Source organism: Bombus vosnesenskii, unplaced genomic scaffold, assembly GCF_011952255.1.
Source record: "Bombus vosnesenskii isolate JDL3184/JDL3185 unplaced genomic scaffold, Bvos_JDL3184-5_v1.1 scf7180000016274, whole genome shotgun sequence".
In the NCBI taxonomy this organism is placed as follows: Eukaryota; Metazoa; Arthropoda; class Insecta; order Hymenoptera; family Apidae; genus Bombus; species Bombus vosnesenskii.
The window spans coordinates 3,361,836-3,382,892 of NW_022884343.1; the positions used below are offsets into that span (position 1 = coordinate 3,361,836).

Sequence of the window (21,057 nt, forward strand, 5' to 3'; positions counted from 1 at the left end):
CAGTACTTCCGGGTGATCTGAGGAACCCGTCTCCAAGCTTCTCGTCGCAGAATCAGTAAGAAGGAGAGAGAACACGTTCGCTTTTCGCAACAGGAGAAAATCGAAGCGACATTTCCTTTCTCGGTCTCTCGATCGACGAACAACTCGGTTACTTTAAAGGAAGGCTCAGGAAGAAAAAAAATGCAGCTTCGATCGTTCCATATAATATTCAATATTTAATTCTCAATATATCATTGAGTCTGATATTTAGTCTGAGATTAGAATGTCATGTTACTTTATAATAATTATATTACATAATTAGTGATTTTGTATTTTAAATTCTGTATAGAATCCTTGTAAATTCTTCAGCCTCTTTCATGTGTTTTTTTTTTAAAAACGCACAGACTTAGAAGCGTTAGACAAGAAATAGATAAAAAATTGTGACCACTGTGGATAACCACAAAAAGGAATAAAATGTTGTCCAGTGACTCGAACTATTCTGACTGTTTCTATGAAATATCCTCTTGGATTCGGTCGCGCTATTAGACACAATAATTCATTAGAAGCGTTATTTTAAGCAGAATTAAATTACTTCCACCAAAATTATCCATAGCATGTATAGAAAATTAAATAATCTGGTCTTCGAATACTGCATACTTCCAACTTACACTGCAACCCATGATATTGATCAGAATCTAATTTTGGTCATGGTACCAAATTATTCAACAACAATTGTACATTCTACGTCTCGAAGAATAATTATCGTGGTACTATTCTACTTGTTCTATTAGTGGCACTGTAAATCGAGTTCCCGTTGAGGCAAAAGCCACGCGGCGCTCGATTCCGCCTCGCTAGAGGAAGGCGCGTGCGTGCAGAGCGCACCGCGTACTTTCACCGACCGTGACTTCTACCGCGCGGCGTTCCATTCGACAAGTTTCACGGATAAAGGAGGTAATAGTGGCGATGTCGCCACGTAGGTTACTGGAACCCGCTTGCTCGCGGCCGAACGAGTCACGGGCGTTACACGCGCGCACCAGCCGCGGCGTAACGCGCCAAGTAATCACCGGAAACCTCGCGAGGAACTCGTCGTCGACGGATCAAATCACCTCGTCACCATCGAATTTGTTCAAATCGAGAGACCTTCAATTTTTGGCTTGTTCGAGTCCTAGTCTAAGCCCATTGCAAATCTTTGATCGGTAAATGAGATTTTTTTTTAAGGTTAGGTCCATGTAAGGTTAGGATAAAATAATATTTTGAGAATACAGGTTTTCATGTTTCATAGTATTTTTTACGAACACACTGTTACGTTCCTTGGTTTACGAAGAGGATAATATTTTTCCAAGAGTCTGTTTTTATTTGAGAAACTTCATTCTTCTAAGATTCTTCTAGATTTTAATGATTTCTGATTAGCGAATGAAGATTAATCAGAATGTTGGCAAGCAATTAGAAACTGAATATCTAAGGCGTTCATGGGAACTACTCGGAGACTCACCTATTTATGGAACGCAGAGATCGGGTTACTGATGGAATTTAGGACAACAGGGGCATCATATTACCCCTAGTAGCCAATATTTTTGGGTATTAACGACCAGTGTGTAACACATGACCAAATAAACTCTTACTCAACCGATATATAAAAGAACCAGTAATTTTACAGTAACCTACATTGGAACTCAGATCCTAATGAGAAACCGGAATTTCTTAATGAGAATCAGCATTTTCATAACAATCTTTGGTTATTCAAATTATTCTTCAATCGTAACCTCAAATTCTAGCAAGGAACAATTTCTAATCTAGTTTGTAATATCTGTTTGCAGGTAGGGACGAGCTGTCGCAGCCTGGCTCTTTGAACGGTTATGGAAGCAGTGGTGGCGGAGGTGGTGGAGGCGGAGGGGGCGGTGGAGGTGGCGGCAGCGACGGCTGTGACGCCAGGAAGAAGAAAGGACCGACCCCGAGGCAGCAGGAGGAACTGTGCCTGGTCTGTGGTGACCGTGCCTCCGGTTATCACTACAACGCACTGACCTGCGAGGGCTGTAAGGGTTTCTTCCGGCGCAGCATCACCAAGAACGCGGTATACCAGTGTAAATACGGGAATAATTGCGAGATCGATATGTACATGCGGCGCAAATGTCAGGAATGCAGACTGAAGAAGTGTCTGACAGTGGGTATGAGGCCTGAGTGTGTCGTGCCTGAATACCAATGTGCTGTCAAACGCAAGGAAAAGAAAGCACAGAAGGTAAGCTGTTGACAGTTCATCGTCAAACGATATTAAGCCATTAAGGATGAAAGGGTCTACGTTTCTACACGTTTTCAAAATAGGCCATTTCATATTCAACATTTAATAATAGAGAGATGTCTGTGTAGTTCAGGATCAATCAGGAATGGGACGTTTTGTTCCAGGAGAAGGACAAGCCGAACAGTACAACGATGAACGGTTCCCCAGGCAGTGGGATACGCAGCGATCAGATGGGAGTGAAGATTGAACCAGCAGAAGCAGAGTCGTTGTCCACGTCTGGTAGCAGCGGTATTCTAACGCCGGTCAGCCCCTATGGCTACGTGAAACCGATCAGCCCGGAGCAAGAGGAGCTGATACACAGGCTCGTGTATTTCCAGAACGAGTACGAACAACCCAGTGAAGAGGATCTCAAGAGGATCACTGTAAGTAGACACGGTGAAAATGCTGCAAATCATATCTGAGTAGACTAAAGATAACTTGTTAAGTGTAAACTGTTATAGTACTGGAAAGTTGCTAATGGAGAATTAAGGATAAGAAATTAAATGAAAGCTATCATTCGGTAGTCTCTAATATAGTCTTAATGCTTTTTTTGTGAAAAGAAAGATCCTCAAAGAAACTCGCAAGAAAAAAAAAAGGACGATGAACTTATCACTATAATTATACCTTTTTTGTTCCAGAATCAGCCCTCAGAAGGAGAAGACATCAGTGATTATAAATTCAGGCACATCACCGAGATCACGATCCTGACGGTACAGTTGATCGTTGAGTTCTCGAAGAGGCTACCTGGCTTCGACGAGTTGATGCGAGAGGATCAGATGGCCCTGCTGAAGGCCTGTTCCAGCGAGGTGATGATGCTTCGAATGGCGAGGAAGTACGACGTGCAGACGGACAGCATAATATTCGCCAACAACCAGCCTTATACCAGGGACAGTTACAATGTGGCAGGCATGGGCGAGACGATTGAGGATTTGTTACACTTCTGCCGGCAGATGTACGCCATGAAAGTGAATAATGCCGAATACGCGTTGTTGACTGCCATTGTCATATTCTCAGGTACGTATACAATCAATTTTTGACCATCCGAATCTTGGATCTGGACAAATTTCTCGTCACTTCGGTCAAACATCATCAAACATCATCAATTCACGAAGAATTCAGTCAATTATTTATACAATACACAGGATCATTAGGAACACCTTCGGACTAATACTCACGCAAACACAACTAACCTAACATCAGCCTCATCAACGTTCACGAATATGGGCCCAACCTACAAAGAAAAGAATCCCCCTATTTTCTTACAGAGAGACCGAACCTGCTGGAAGGCTGGAAAGTCGAGAAAATCCAAGAGATCTACTTGGAGGCGTTGAAGGCTTACGTCGACAACAGACGCAGGCCGAAGTCCGGCACGATCTTCGCGAAGCTTCTGTCGGTGTTGACCGAACTGCGGACCCTCGGCAACCAGAACAGCGAGATGTGCTTCAGTTTGAAGTTCAAGAACAAAAAGCTGCCAGTTTTCCTCGCTGAGATCTGGGACGTGACACCCTAGTTCCCCCGTAGCCGATCCCCGTCGGCTAACACCGTTGTTGTTTCATCGCGAGTCCGCGCAGCGTCCGGAGTGATGAAGCTGACAGAGCACAGCATCATCGACAGACGTGGAACGTGGACGTGCAGAACCTCCTGTACTAGTGCACCACCATGCCACTGCCTGAGTAATAGACCGCCGGCGTTTTTGAGTAGCACCGGATCGTTCAGAATTCGCTTCTCACCTTCTCTACGCTCTGCACCGGCCTCGTGAGGGCTGCAGGAGAGCTAATTTCGGCAGTGCTAGTTGGAGCTAGATGCGGAGGATGATACATAATACAAAAAGTCAGGAAGAAGAAGGCAGTGGCGAGGCACCCAGGCTGTGATATGTAGAGACAGTACAGAGACTGTAATAAGGAGCTACCTACAGTTATGTTATTACTATATCCTCTACCTGGCTACCCCCGGAATCGATATGTAAATGTATAATGTGTAATTGTAATAAGGTAAAGAAGCGGGCGCGTTGTAAGAGCAACCAAGCGAGTACGAGTGTAACCAGAGGAGCTAAGAGACAAGAATGTGAGAGAGAGTGTGTGTTTAATTGTATGCGTGTGCAATTTTCGGCTGAGAATGTGACTGATCACTACGAGATAATCACGATGATAAACGATTGATGATAGGATACAATCGCACTCCTTGTATTTTCGTGCGAGCAAATAAGGGTAGAGAGAGAGACGAGGTAGGCCCGGCCGGCTGTTGAGCAGCGACCTGGCCTGGCCGACACACGAATCGAGTGCGATGTAACGAAGAAACAAAAATAATAATGATGATGATGATGAAAAATAATAACAAACCATACGATTATACATAATGATACCATAGAGTCTATATCACAACACATAGCATAATAATATATTGCTAGCATGTACATTGTTTATACGTGGAAAGAGAAGTTCGAAGAGAGAGTGGTGGTTGAAAAGTTGATCGTTGAGTGATGATGGTGGAAACAATTTTTTCCGCGACGAATAGGTATATATTCAGAAGACGAGGCTTGGCATTTGCGCGCGTCCGGGTTTTCTTTTTCGTGAACTGGCAAGGGAAAGGGGCAGGAAAGGAAGGAAGAGAGAATTAAAAAATGCGTAGTAGCAATGTAGGACGTTAAGTAAAGTAAAAGTAAGCGAGGCTAGTTGGTAGTAGGTCGTAGTAAGTCAGTGAAGCTAGGCTAGGTGACCGAGTTCAAGTGCAAAGCCTTGTGCCTTCAGCAGCGGACATCGGCTCACCGACAAAACGAAAATATGAAATTTAACCGTCCGTTTTAATTTTTTAATAAAAAAAAGATGAAAAAATCAACAAAATCAAGCAAAATATTAAGTAAATCTTGTGCAAACGTGGGAGAGAAAGTTAGAGTGAGAGAGTCAAGAGCGAAAGAGAGGGAGTGACTGAGATGGGATAATTAAATTGCGTTTAGACGGAGAGAAAGATCAGCATGTAAGAGTGAGGGAGTAAATGAACAAAAACATTGAAGAGAAAAGGGTGAGAGCTGATTTCGCGAGAAACTGACAGAAATTGGAAAAAAGGATCTTTCTAAAGGAGAAACATGGAACAGGGTCGCACCAGATCAGCTGGAGACGGAATTTGGTTTAAGGGGGTGACGATACGCTTCGACACGTTGGGTCTACAACAGCCTAGCCAGACCCTGGGACATACAATGCTAGCATAAAAACACACTTTGATTGCTGAAGGAGGCTGGATGAAGTAGCACTGAGAATAATCAGAGGACATTCAGCTGGCTCATACTCGAACCGAGAGTGACAGACACACGTACACACCACGTACACGCGCGCACGCACTTGGTTTCACAGGAGAATCGGTAAATTTGAAAAGACACAGCGCATGCACACAGACACCAATGTGAGCCACACTGTACACTAAGATTCTCAATGTTGTAACACTGTAACTCTATGCTATTAACTGATCGTACGCAGTTGTAATTTCGTAGTAAGTTAAATGAGCAAACCAAAAAGAAAAAAAAAGCGAAAAAAAAAGATAAATAACGTGCGTGCAAAATTTTGTCGAGTCTAGAAGAAAAGAAGAACAGGTGATCGAACTTGACAGGCGATTTACGTTTGGCGACGAACATCTGGATAAAAGGATGACGAGAAAAATGAGACTGGATACATATAGAAGGACACGAGGAAGACTTACTAGTACATCGTCTAGAGCAAAAATAGAAACATCTTAGAGACACAGTGTTTTACTATTATACAATTATATGTTGAACGATGCGAAAAATACAAGTGGCACGTTACTATATCGAGGTAATATCGTTTTTCTCCGATCTGGTCGATTTGGGGCTCGAGGAGGGTTTCATGTTCGATACTCGGGACTAGTTACGTGACCTAATAATCACCACCAATAGTCACGTCCATTAGGTTACGACATCCTTGTTGCCTCAGATCGAACTGACACGGACAGGGACAATCGACACGTCCCATCGAATCTATGATGAAAGATCTACAAATTAATGCCGTAAGGCATACACTGCCACACCGCAGAACAGCGTGAAAAGAACCTAGTGCTGGCTAAATGCGAGACGGAGCTACTGGAAGCTGAGAAAAAAGATATCCAAACCATCGTCACCATCGCCCATCAATGTGATTGTTGCTTCTACATTGAAGTAATTCACATTGTTCTTCAAAATCAATGAGATGACACCTTTAGGAACTCGGTCAATGACTCAGACCATTGCTGCGAGCCAAATTTGGATATTTGATTGGATCTGAAAATGACCAATTGGTTACCAAATTTGGGAACAAAAGGATCACGGTCTATCGGTATAATTGGATGAAGAAATCTTTAGAACAAGTGGCTCCAGCAATGAGTAGAGGCTGAGGGGCCTTGTATAGAAACACCAGACACATTTGCACACACCTATACACCGCATTTGTTGTATCACGAAAAAACACCAAGTGGTTTTAGACATCGCCGTTTCTGCTATAAAGTGAGAATGTGATGGGAACAGAAAGATTTTCTTGAAGTACGATGACATTGCCTATTGTATACATCTGTAAAGTAGCTAACAGTCATTGACTCGTGGTAAGAAGCGTGTTTGAGAATCCACGGGTCGATGATGAATTAACACGTTCGTTTGGACTCTAGAGTCCTTACAGAGTTAATATTTAAGCGTACTGCGACAGCTTGTAAAATCTACTCCCTTCTGATTATCAGTGGAGACCCTGCAAAGATGTTTCACTGAGTTAAATCGCCATTGCTGAAGACTTGTAAAGTCGTTCTCTCATACGTAAGTGTCGTATGTATGTAGACTGATGTTTAGTTGAGAATTGGGATCAACTTCGGTTAGAATGATCAAGCTTTGACCAGACTACGTTACTTGTTTCTTGCTATGAGCTTTTGCCATTTATCGAACCTTGCTCACTGTAGTTTCTTTTTAACCTGTTAATTGAGAATTTTTTTTTAGATATAATGTCTTTATCTAATCTTTTATTTTGATTTTTTTTTTTTGCTATGTATGGTCCACAATTATATATCTCTCTTTTTTTTTTTTTAATATAATTCGGTATCTTTATAAAAATAATATGTTTATTCAGAATCGTGGTTTGGGTTACATTTATACCTTTAATCTTCCAGCTTTAAAAAACTTGGTGAACAGATTAATGGAACATACTTAGCTACCAACCGTACCTCAAGAATTTTTCAGACTCTTCTTTCATGGAACTTGATTGCTTTCAACAGAGAAAGCAAAGAAAGTATCCTAACAGATAATACCGTTAAAATTTCAGAGCTTGACCATTCACAATCGGAGAAAACAATTGCTCCTTGGACTCCTGGTTCAATACCAAAGCGAAAATCGTGCAATAAATGAAATCTGTGGTGATCAGTTTGCTAGATGGGAGAACGGCATGGCGGAAATTAGATTCTCAGAATGGAGATCCCTGTACCTTGGAGCGCAGAAAAATCGTCACGGACCGTCGACGGCAGGTCGTCATCGACACTCTTTCGTTTGTAGCGTCTAGAGTCACCCTCGAATCCCCGAGGGTCTTCCCCGTTGCGCGAAGAATCTTCGCCATGATTCCCGACACGGTGCCTGTGAAGTTCGCGCGGCAACCGTCAGATGGCGGCGTTGAGATATGCATCTCGCCTTAGGCGACGTTTTCTCTCAGCCGGACGTGTTTGACGTAAAAAGATCGGGCGGGAATCAAGGTGAACCGCATCCTTCGGCGAATCAGAAACCGGTCACACGTTACTCCGTGTGTAAGTGTGAGCTGAGAAGTGAAAAGAGAGAAAGATAGAATAAAAGAGTCAGAATGCAAGGGAGTATGAGTGGAGGGGCGACGAGCGAAGAAGAGAGGACACACACAGGTACACACACATACAGAGCAACACAACCGTGCACATACACACGTATACACACACACACACACACACACACACACACACACACACACACAGAACACTTTGAACGAAAGAAAAACTAGATGCAATTCTACGATCACTGCCAAGGGCGTTAACCGTCGACGTCGATTTCTCATTGTCTGAATGTGTCGTAGTTGTCGTTTTTCTCGAACGCTGCTGCAAAATGGTTCAACAAAGTAGTCATGACAGAGTGGAGAAAAATTGGAGGATTAAGAACAAAGGGGAGACACACTACTACTACCACGCGCGTCATTTGGCGACATCTAGAGATATTATAAGCGATTAACGAAAACGAGATAATGAAAAATGCAAAAAATATATATGTATATATTACGTTACATACATCTATATATTATATAGCGCGTTCGCTCGAGTTTTCTGACGATGTACGAGCGAACGATTTGTTCATGATACTGCCAAGCGTAGATTCGAGTTTCTGTGTTTTTTAAGGGACAAACTATAATACTCCTTTTAAATGTGTCGAGCCACACTTATACTCCACACCAGCACGTATGCGCGCGCACACGGCACACATACAGAGACACACATACACCCTACACTAGAAAGATTACACACGCTGATTATGTACCATATGTATGCGCATCGTGCCGCAATCTCTCTTGTCTGTCTGTTTATCCAACCGAGCACCCTGATCTGTCCGTTTCTCCTCCTAGGTGTCCCTTTTGCCTGTCCCTACACGTATGTAGATGTTTGTAGAATATTCCTGATTCTGGATCGTAATCACGGTGACTGATGGAAGGAATGAGTTGAGAAATTATGTCAAGGTTTTATTTGATTATTCATTGGAAATAGCTGTAATTTGAATAATGGATTTTTCAAATTAGGAAAATAATTGGTAATAATTGCTATCGTATAGCAATTAGTAATTAGTAAAGTGGTTACGCACTGAGTTTTTAAAAAATACGCAATTTTGCTAAGTAGCAGAAGTAGGTAGGTTTATTGTATGGTAATATTGGCATTGAATTTTAATTTTTCACAGATTTTTTTTTAGTAACGTTAGTGTATATTAATAAGGAGAATGTTCCTTAAGAAAGTCTAAAAATCTGTGCAATGGAAAAATGTGCAATGTGAAAATCTGCAGAATCTAAAAATTGTTAAATCTAGGTTATATCGCGAAAGTCTAGAAATTTATAAATCTATGAAGTCTGTCAAATCTGAAAAGTCGGAAAATATATAAATAACAGTTTCATAGACCACATTTGTTACAAGTACAAAACAAAGGAACAGTGGAGAATAAATACAATCTCCATGATCTTTCTAACCATAAAGTTCGCTTGTCAGCGAAATTGAAGTTCTAGTAAGAAAGCGCCCGGCGTGTCCTTCTAACCTCCACCATGAACACCACGTGTTCAGTTGGGGGCAATCAGTCACCATGAATTCGTAACTTGATACTTGTACGTGAGATGTGAAACGACTCTGTACAGTCCTTGTTCGTAATTAGCCGACAGACGGTTGAGATACGGTATTTTCTTATTGGAGGCAACGTTCGGCCCTGCGAGAGAAAGCGAGAGTATGAGTGTAAGAGAGCGAGAACGAGAGTGTAAGAGTGCCACAGTGAGGAAGGTTCTTGTTATTAATCGCGAAGATTAAGAGAGAGAGAGAGAGAGAGTCGTTCTAATTTATTGGAAGCTGTAGAAAAACGATGAGAAATGAAGAAACGGAGGAAGCTTATAAGCTGAAGATTATTATAAATAAAGTTAAATGATTATACTTTGTTATGGTAGTTTGATGCATTATTTTTCTGGGTTTGATAATAACGTCGACGGCAACGATATTCTCCGCCATCTTTTTTTTCTGTTCTCATCCGTGGAATAATACGATTTATATTGTACATAATTGTTATTTGTAAAACGAGAGAATGTGAAAGAGGCAGAGAGAAATGTAAGGAGCCCTGAGAATTTTTATCGAAATTTATTGCCTTCGTTTTTCACCCCTTCTGGAATTTTTGACTAACCCTTTTTGGACCAATTTCACGAAAAATGATATAAAATTCCAAATTTCATTAAAAGGTCCTGATATTATTTTGAAAATTATAGCGTAGAAATTCTTTGTGAAATTGATCCTCGTATTATTTACTAACAAATCGAAATCTGGGATTTTTCGTATTATACGAAACATGCTTTTCTGCAATTTTAAGAAATTTGCTCAATCAAAAAAGAAAAAAAGAAAAAAATAATAATAACTAGCGAAGGCTAATCTCTAAGAAAGATCTGACATTTATTTGAAGAGAATTTATTTATGACGTAAAATTCGTGCTTGAAATTCGAGAAGGAAAACAATTGTGGCGTTAAAACGGCAATAAGTCAGTGTTGTATAAGAACTTCATATAAGATCACTATAACAAAGTATATGCACTATCATTTCTAACAAGCGACTATAATTGCAACCGTAAACGACTAACAAAATTTTCGGGGCTGCCACTACTAACACCAAACGTACAAAAATTTTCATCACGCGTATCGACTATCAACCATTGCTGTCAACAAACCACTCAACAATTGATTTATTATAATTTATTATAAAGAAACAACAACAAAAAATGGAATAACATCGCTGCTAGGCATATAAGAAGAACAGCATAGTGATGGTAAAGCGTGTGGAAAATGGTTGAGAACAGGATTAGAAAAATGACGCAATATGGTGAAAAAATAACTGTGTATAGTACTGATGATCGTACAAACTGTTGGAAAATTTTTTAAAACGAGTACCGTCATTGTTTGTCACTGTAGGACCTGCCCTCGTCGGATGTGCACCCGGTCGACTTACTACTACTACTACTAGTACTACTACTACTACTACTACTACTGCTACTACTACTACTACTACTACTACTACTACTACTACTACTACTACTACTACTACTGCTACTACTACTACTACTGCTACTGCTACTGCTACTGCTACTACTACTACTACTACTACTACTACTACTACTACTACTACTACTACTACTACTACTACTACTACTACTACTACTACTACTACTACTACTACTACCACTACTACCACTACTACTACTACTACTACTACTACTACTACTATTACTACTATTTATTACTATTATTGCTCCTGTTACCGCTGTTATTATTATTATTATTATTATTATTAACACTTAACACTAACATTTGTATTTGTATCACAGAGAATGCACGCGGATACACACATACACAAAGAAAGAACGCGTACACATACAAAGAAAACAAACACGTACGATCGATCGATCGCGAAAAGGTATAGTTGTCGTTGGATGATATGGTTGTCTCGATTTGAAATTTTACCTTCGAGTTTTGCGGATGAAAATACATATATCTCCGCGATGGAACTATTAAAACGCGGTTGGTGAAATTGAAATAAAATTAAGTACGGTCGATATAATTTATAGTTGGTCTCTAATCGACAATAGTTAGCACTCGGAGTTGTTTCAAGTTTAATATTAGGCCGCAGCTAGCCATTTTTGATTGGAGTAACGTATCTGGAATAAGTATGGTTGAGAAAATGTACAACTATAGTTAATCGTTAATTATAGTTACTGGGCTCTAAATCGAGCGTGGAATATAGTTGAGCGGATATAATTCGATTTAAGTGAGAAATTTTTGAAACAAGCGGTTTATTCAGAAGATACGTAACTATAGTTAACTATTAACTATTGTTAGACAGCTGCATCTCGGGTGTGAATTATAGTTAAACATACATAATTGAATTTAGTGCGAAATTTTTTATCTGGAATAAGAAATTTAGGAAAATGTGCAACTATATTTAACTATTAACTATAGTTACTTGGCGCCAAGAGAAGTGTGAACCATAGTTGGGCGCGTGTAATTCGATTTAAGAGAACATTTTCTGGAATAAGCGATTTATCGAAAAGACACGTAACTATAGTTGACTGTTAAGCATAATTACGGTGCTCTAAATCGGGTGCAAAGTATAGTTGAGCGCATATAATTCGATTTAACAGGAAATTGTCTGCGTAGATCAAATCGCATTATATAGATGCAAGTATAGTCGTTTCCTCGTAGTTCGAACATTTCCATCAACTATACTAATCGTTATTGTTCGTGTGTATGTGATATTTTTACCGTCGAGAGACGTTTGCGATCGGTTAACGTTTGATTTCGAACCGCGTAATCGATATTCGACGATGATTCACTATAGTCAAGAACTATACTAACGACTATATACCATCGATCATCGTCAGCCTTGAAAAAAGTATAAAATATTTCATCGTCGAGGACCGAAACGGATTTCACGACTATCGAAGCAAGTATATGCTGCCACTACCAACTATATTAGAAATTTTACGACAACTATACTAGCTTTTACAAAATCGAGCTACGAGCATATGCGTTTTTTCTTAGCTTGTAAATTCGTCTCTTGACTCGAATCTACGTTTTACTAGTCGTAAGAGAAAAAAAGAAAAAATTTTTAGTCCTCTCAACTATATAACTGTATCAACTCGAACTCGATCGATCGTGCTTCACATGATGTTCAAAGCTGCGTGCGCTTGTTCGATAAAAACATACGAAGAGCAAATCTCAAGCGCGTCTCGTATCTTCTACTAGCAACTATGTAACGATAATTACTATACATACTAATCGTAACGTAACGAAATTATTGTTAAACCGAGGATTCGGGGTGAGATGGTAAAAATTAAGTCGAGAGTAAGGATGGACACGTAGGATTTTGGCTATCCAATTTTTTATCATTTTTTCTATTTTTTTCTTTTTTCACTTCTTATTTTCATTTTTAAGTAGGTGTAAGCGCGTGCATCGAAAAGAAACGCGAGAAAAAGAAAGCCGTGGCCTGTTAGACACTCGACTGTGTCGGCCATATTGGATTGCGAGACTTTAACGAATTGGTGCTTTGGAATGTATTAGACTGAAAAAAATTATTGTTGTACGTTTTAGTAGAAAACGATAAAAAAAAACAAATCGCATACTAACGAAGAAATCGAGAAGAACAAACTTGACAGGAGTTCTTTTGCTCCGTATTCGATTAATAATTAGTAAAATATTATTTCTATTTGGAGCGTTTTATATATATACAATATATTATATATTCGCTAGGTTGCACACAGACAAACACAAACATGCTTACACACACACATACACAGACACACATTTACATGGTATTTTGCGTACAGTGATGGGAATCAAATCGCCTTTGTGATCGGACAGTTGTTTGTAAGAAAGCTAATTTAAGAAATTATCGATAACACGATGTCGCTGTCACAGGCGCCATTTTAAAATGGCGGACATCTTCATATCGGTAAAAGAGGGATAAAAGTAAAAATTAAATTAAATTTAATGATCGAATTTGCAGGGGCACTCTGCGTAAACATTTGTGATTCTAGTAGGTTAGATTTGTTAAATTCGATTGTATTTCGAAATTCTTTTTAGAAGCGTATTCGCGTTGAAGGAAAACATTTCTCGTGGCGTTGTTCCTCATTTTCGACGCTCGAAGCGTTCCCGCGATACGTTCGAACGATTTGCGTGGGAACTTTCGAATTTGCTTGGAGTCGACGGTTTCTTAATCTCGAAATTTTCGTGTTTTCGGCTGTAGGAATTTTTTTAATGGGACGCCCGAGCCAAGAAAAGATTATGTACATAAAAAGAGAAAGAAAGATTTCGGTAGACGAGTGTCCTTGAAAATTGTTTGAGGTTAGGAACGCCGATTCGTGCAAAACTTTTCCGCGTCGTTGCAATTTTTTGGTGTTATTCGTGGAACGTGATAGCAATTACAAAATTATTAATTAACTTTCAACGGTCCACTGGTAAAATTTTAGTAGGCAAATTTTCCATTAGTCGAATTTTTATCGAGTTACGAATTTGTTCGTTTGTGATTAAAGAAAAGAGATTCGTAAAAGAGGGAAAAATCATTTTCGAGACGGATATGTTCGCGTTGCGATTCCCAACACTAACCTCACACGTGTGTATACAACATATAAACGCGCGCGCGCGCGCGCGCGAAATTAACAAAAATGGCAAGCGATACTTTGTATGTACAACAATTAGTAGTTCTGTTCGAACGGAACTGAGCGTGGACGAGTGTATGTATGCGTGTATGCGTGTGTAGAGAGTGGTTGAGATTGGATGATAGGAGAGAAAGGGACTCGGCGTGCACTCCGCCCAGAATGAGCGGAAGGAAAAAGAAAAACAACGTGGAAGATGAAATATAATGGAAAAACTACTTCGTCGCGCAGGTGCAGGGAGATTTTTTGTGAATTGGCAATGCGGCGGTGCGGTTCGTCTTAATGCGCCCGTGTGCGTTTAATAGAAGTTACATGACGTAGATATTTGATAGGCACGCGCGAACAACGTCCCAGTCTATCTGATTTCGCGAATTTTAAAATTTGGCAGAATGAGAAATCAGAGACTTAAAGACTTGAAAGAAATACGTCGAGATTAAATTCCTTAGATACATTATAGGTAACTAATGGGATTACAGAATAATTTGTATGGTATTTTATGCGAGATAGAAAATGTTTGAAATTGTGGGGAATTTTGTAACTTTCATATTCTTGCAAAACCGAGAACCACAAATTTAAAAAATTGTAGAAGTAAAAAATTCCAAAATTGCAAATTCATAAAATGATGAAGATGCAAAATTATGAAGTTACAACATTTCACAAATTGCCAAGTAATTCTGTAATTTCGTAACATTGCTTTTAAAAATCCCGGGATCGATAACTGAAACTTACCTATAAAAGTAGTTGCAATTATATGGACTGTGGCGCCAGGAAACCTCTTCGAATATCCGAAAAATGTAACGCCCAAGATTTCCAAAATACAAGAAAAAGAAATAAGGTTAAAAGATAAAAATTCTTCGATAGAAGAATAATTTTCTAGGAACAATTCGGATATTCTTAACGAAGCTGGATTCCCCGATGTTCGCGCCTGTCTAGTAATTTACGCGTTCTCCGCAATGGACATGGTGGAGCCACATGTACATCAACAATATTATATTCTAACGATTACTAATTAAATAATGTACAATAATTTTAACGATTGCTAAATGATGATGAATAACGATGATAATGATGTCGATGAAGTGTTTAAGCATATAATACAGTGTTGCACGATGAAAATGATGGAAAAAAACATATGAAAGATAGTAAATGAAAAGAATGAGAGTGAATGAGAGTGAGAGGCGATGAGGAAACGCGAATCCTGAATGTATAGTTACAAAAACCGAGCGACAGATGTTAAAGACGAAACCGGACGGGAGGAGCTACGAGATAATGTATCTGTCTTTTAAAAATCGATGTGTATTTTTTGCGAGGAAACGAGGCGAGAAATATATTGGAGAAAGAACCGAAGACCGTTGTTGCCAGTTTGTGTTCCACGGGGCTGACTCCTTTTTCGAGTTAGTTGGTATCCCTGACGTTTAAAGTTCTTAATAATTCGAGAAATTATCCGAAAAAAACTAAAGAGATTTATGGAAATTTATTTTGGTTTTGTAAAACTCTTAGCTTCGTTTTTATTTAAGGTTTAGAAGTATCGTGCAATTTTAACTCTATTTTTGGGTATTCTGCGAAACTACTATAGGATTACAAAATTATTGAAATTATCTTTCTGCGAAGAGATTATTTGATTTTGCTACTTGATTCCTAGGAAACCAAAAGGATATTTGTTACTGTTTTATTTGAGATAAGTTATTTTAAAGGAATGAAATAAATGCCACGAGATCAACTCAAATAAACTTCCATCTTTTAAGCAATAGTTAATATCGAAAGTGCCCCCTAAGCAATGATTCGAGAAAGAATGGCTGAGAACCACTGGCAACGCGCGGTTGCCAAGTTGCGCCGCGCGAACAACGCTGTTATCAAGTAAGTGCGATAATTCTGTCGGTTTCTTTAAAAAATAATTAACAATCATATAACAGAGAAATATAAAAGTATTAAATTAGAAGAGGAAATTATTGAAGGTTCATTGCAATTTACAAAATACCAAAAGGTTTAAGCGAAGAAATTAAAAAAACCTCTTCCGAAAATAATTTTGGAATCATTCGGGTATAAACCGATGTCAACGACAACTCTGTCATAGTGGTATCCTATCACAATTCAATCGTCAGAATTTTTGCACTTGCCAAAGATTTAAGAATAGAAAGAATCCAGAATTTTATGAACAAAACTCTGAAGATCTCAGAAGATCTCCGTTTTATTCTGAACTCGAAGTGTCCCAAAACGAACGACTAAATGGAAAACAGCTTTTATTCAAAGAGGTATGTAGTTAGCTACATACAAAATACATACAAACATTACGAGTCAATGTTTTTGGGACGTTCTCGAATTCTATATAGTAGGAATTAAAAACGTGCAATTACGTCACGTTATACGTGTAAGAACAAACTTTTCTTGCGATGTTTAATGAAAAACACGCAAGTTCGATCTTCGAGTGGTACAAAGTTCGAGTGCACCGATTTTTTGAGAAAATGACAAATTTTGTTTAAGGTTTGCTTGTTTCACAAATTTCATTTATCATATGCAATACTGTGAGAGTCATAACGAACGAGGAGAATGTCCCTCTTTATTTCTGATTTTGAGGGAGATCTGCCATCTTTTCTGAAACGTTAATTGTTTCAACTTGGATTTCAAAAATACACAATTTGGCAACAATCTCCAAATCCAATAAAACACAAATCTCAACATTTCTTTAAGAAATAAATCTCGAAAGATTTTAAAGAAACTTCGATAAAAGGAGTTCAAGTTTTAAAAAGATGGAACTTTAAAAGGAAGCCTTTCGTCAGTTTTGACCAAGAACACAGTAATTTTACAAAATCGTCCCGGAAGAGCGATTTCAAAACGAACGTGCCCCACATCCAGTACAACAATAGAGAACAGAGATAAGGAAAGAGGGCGCTGCATGATTTCCACGTTGAATTCTAACCTAAAAAACTGCACCAACAACAAAGTCTATTGAATCGTTAAAGTATATTTATTTTTCCTGGAAAAAGAAAGATCCAAGAAACGTTGAAAATTTATTTTAATAACAGAGAAGAAGTGCTAGAGAAAAGAAGACGAAGCTATTTATTTTTCTTACACAGTATTGCAAAGCCTTTTCATGGGGTAAAGAGAAGCGATGGGGGGAGCGTTACATATGGCGGACGACGAGGGGCAACAATTTTGTAATCGATGATTTCTCAGACGATTGGCGATACGAAGTGGCGAATGACGATAGAAATGCGTTTATTATGTAAGAATAAGAAGGCAGGAATAAACATAAACGTAGAATGCGTGGTGTGCGAGTGAGAAGGAGAGAGATAGAGAAAATCACAGAAGCCATAGAGTTCAAAGAGAGTGCATTGTGTACATATAAAAGAAGCAGGGACGAAGAATCGCGAGACGAGCCGTGAAATACAGAGGGTAACCGAACGACACCTTTGTAAATTAGCTTTGTACATTGTATCCCCACCTCCCTTGTTTCTTTGTTTCATTGTTGCTGCATAAACCATGGAGGATGTCTGCTCACGTTGAATCTCTTATACAGGGTGATGCAAAAATCTTTATACATAGGAAACATTTTTCTGACAGTGAAAATTATAAAGAGAATGTTCGATATACAAATCAATACAAATAGAAAAATTATAATAGTAATATCGTGCGTGTGGAGACCTTTGCGTCACATTGTATACTTCGTATTTAACTCACATTCGTCCCTCATTTTCCTAAAATAATATTTTTAATTAATTTATTGGTGTCAATTTGAGTTGAGGTAAATAGTTACAAACTGGAAAATTCTATTACTGCAAAAATGGAATTTTTGTAAATTTAGACCGTGTTAATTTGACAGAAATAATAGAAATGCCCCGATAGTGAAAAGATAAGTAATTATAAGCTGTAAAATTCCTTGATCATAAATGAAAGGAACAAAGTTTTCGTAAATTGACACAAGGGACGAATGGATGTTAACAATTCCCATTTAAGCAAAAAACTCGCAGGCAGAGGTATAAGTAAAAATGAATATTCTTTTTAACAGAAAGAAAACAAAAGGAAGTAGTTCGCCTAATTTTAAAGTCGTAATAGAATTATTTCTCCGATAGTTTCTTTAGAGGTTAGATTCTATTGAGACGCCATGTTTGCTGGCCATCTTAATTTTCTCATATTACTCACATCCGTAGCGTTTAAAGATATATTAAATATGGACAGAAAAAAGATATGAGAAGTAGACGAAGAACTAAAATTGCTGGCAATTTCAAGGATTTTATCAATCGTAAATATATTTTATTACTTGTACATTTCCGTGAAATGACAAATCGAAATATGAATACGAAACAGGACGACGGATTTACTTTGGTACTTATTTCGCGAAAAATAAAAAATAAAAGTATCGTCTATTGTCGACGGTTTCCATCTCGTGACTCTGTTATGTATATAAATATACATATTGCATATATACATACATACGTACATACATGTATATAAACATATATATTTTTCTGGGGTAAAGAGGGAGAAAGAGAAAAAAAGAAAATGGAGAAAAAAGAATAATAACTGCAAAGACGTATCCGACCTCGTGGACGCAATAAAAAAATTTCACTATAAATCGATTATGCATGGGCATCAGGGTGTAGATTAATAGGAGAAAGCGAGAGAGAAAAATGTAAAGAGATGACTATTTTTTTGAGAGAAACATTATAATAGAGGAAAACGAGAGCTTCAACGGGAAGCAAATTGGAAATTTCAATTTTCTCCTTTAGTTTCTAGTGTTTATTTAACATGTTATTCTGCCTGTGAGTTGAAATCAAATTCGAGAAAGCTTGAAAGAAAAACAATTTTTCATGAATTATATATGTTCCCTGATTGAACAATGAATTGTTTTGCACTAATTATACGTATATTCATAATTGCAAGATATAGAACTATATATGATTCGTGAAGTTAATAATGGCGCGAAATTTGAGTGCTAATTTCATCGAAATTTTAGATTTCAATGGAGATATTGAAATAAACTCAACAAATATTAAAAGAGACGCGAAATTTTCGTTAAAACAACGTATGGGATAAATTACAGCGCCGAAGTTAAATTTCTTTCAATAAAAAATGTATTTTCGCTGCAGTATATCCGAACGAAAAAGTCTTTCTTGAATTAAATAATAATGATGGTTTGAAAATGAATGTAAAGGAGGGAAAACGTGTACATATCTCCTCCAGGTATAATCGTTATACGAAAAAGAAAGAAAATAAAGAAATCACCCGTTGCATGTACATAGACCGGAAGACCGCAGGTAGCCATATTGTTATTCGCGATTAATTGGATGACTTGATCGAGTCGACTGATGTTCTTTCTCTTCTTTACTTTCTCTCACTGAACACACACTGGGCGTCCAAATAATTCCGAAAATATTAACAAATTGGAAAATATTCTTTCGCATTTTGTATATTAATTTATTTCTCTTCCGAATAATTCTTAATTTTAGATATATTATATATACATATATTCGAATTAAATTCGAAAATTATATATATATAGATATATATATATATTTCCCCGTGTAAAATATAGAATTTAGAAATTGTATTTTCGTTGTTATTGATTCATTATTTTAATCGGTACCGATTCACTATTACAAATACCGATATTTTCTTTTTCTCGTTGTATCTAGCAAACAACAGTGTGCTAGGAATAATTTCTCTCCTTTTCCTTTTTATTAATTAAATTATATTATATGTACAGATCTCTAATTTGGATTAAAGAATTCTTGTAAATTAAGAGAAGTAGTAGATGATAGGAAAGCGACTCTACGGTGAGCGTCGCGAGTCTGACCGGAAGTGAGAGAAAGAGAAAGAGGGAGAGCCCTCTGTCTGTTGTATATTATTTTTATTTCCACCTTTTTTACATGAAACAAAGCGAGATCGGTATTGACCGTGCTATGTATGGATGATATGTTCCAATATAGAATAAATCTTTCAACAAATACTCGGTTATTATTAAATTCCTCTCATTTTGTAAATTTTAATAACACAGACAATATGTATAGGAATCTTAGTCAATTATTAAATTTCTTTGTTTGATTAAAAGGCGGAATTTACTAGTTTTCAGTATTATGTCTGACCTGCAATAATTAGAACGAGAAATTTGAAGAGAAGTGGTGGGGGTGATCGAGAATGATCGAGAAACTTCGCACGCTACCAGTTTCATCAAAGTCTTCACCATAGATGGATGACTTTGGAAGAAGTTTCTGGATATTTTCCAGATATTAAGTAGTGAGTAAATAATTTACATATTTTATTCATCGTATTATTATCTAATTTTTCTTCTATTTCATTACAGATATGTAGCTCTATGTTATTTTGGCCATGGTAGAAACGATTAATTTTTATTATCATATTAGTAGCTTGTTTTCACCATTATTTGGAAGATGACACAGTTAGATATTATCACTCAATTTATATTTGTATTATATATAATAATACTCTATATGCAAATGTAATTTAACTTGATTTTGTAGACTATATTATTAATAATTTTTTTTTTCATATTTTCTTTTGCAGAAATGCACAGAGCAGTTCCATTGGAAGCAACATCGAATTTTCATCGATCCTAACACGCGTAAACTAAAAAATTGCAAATATGCGAAATTTCAATGAATTATTCAAGTTACATTGATTGTTAATTCATTAGTTATTTAAGGGTACTTTGTACACTGCGGTACAATTAAGCATATTCTATGTTACTGAAGCTTCAAATATAAAAAGCTGTACATTCATTGTGTAAATTGTATGTATATTGATAAAATGATTTCAGTAAATCTGCAATAAATTGAAAAATCTGTTTTATTCATTTAGAAAGCTATTCTAAATTCCGCTTACATTCCCCTGGTACAAAATTGTAATCTTCTGTACCATCTTTTCACAAGTTATGCTC

The 21,057-nt window shown here is 37.6% G+C and overlaps 1 protein-coding gene across 5 annotated transcripts in view; it reads left to right on the forward strand.

Annotated features, from left to right (window-relative positions):
• The window catches only part of LOC117242473 (ecdysone receptor), a 191,183-nt gene extending 180,832 nt beyond the window's left edge, over positions 1-10,351 (forward strand). For 3 of the 5 annotated variants that reach the window (XM_033509172.1, XM_033509171.1, XM_033509174.1), the window contains 4 exons: positions 1,797-2,215; positions 2,380-2,637; positions 2,893-3,268; positions 3,520-5,952. In XM_033509172.1, the coding sequence (XP_033365063.1) occupies positions 1,797-2,215; positions 2,380-2,637; positions 2,893-3,268; positions 3,520-3,764 (1,298 nt within the window). In that variant the 3' untranslated portion in view covers positions 3,765-5,952. Of the gene's footprint in view, positions 1-1,796; positions 2,216-2,379; positions 2,638-2,892; positions 3,269-3,519; positions 5,953-9,785 lie in introns of those variants that run through there. The other 2 variants (XR_004495264.1, XM_033509173.1) reach the window with 2 other exon arrangements.
• Positions 10,352-21,057: the final 10,706 nt, after the last annotated feature.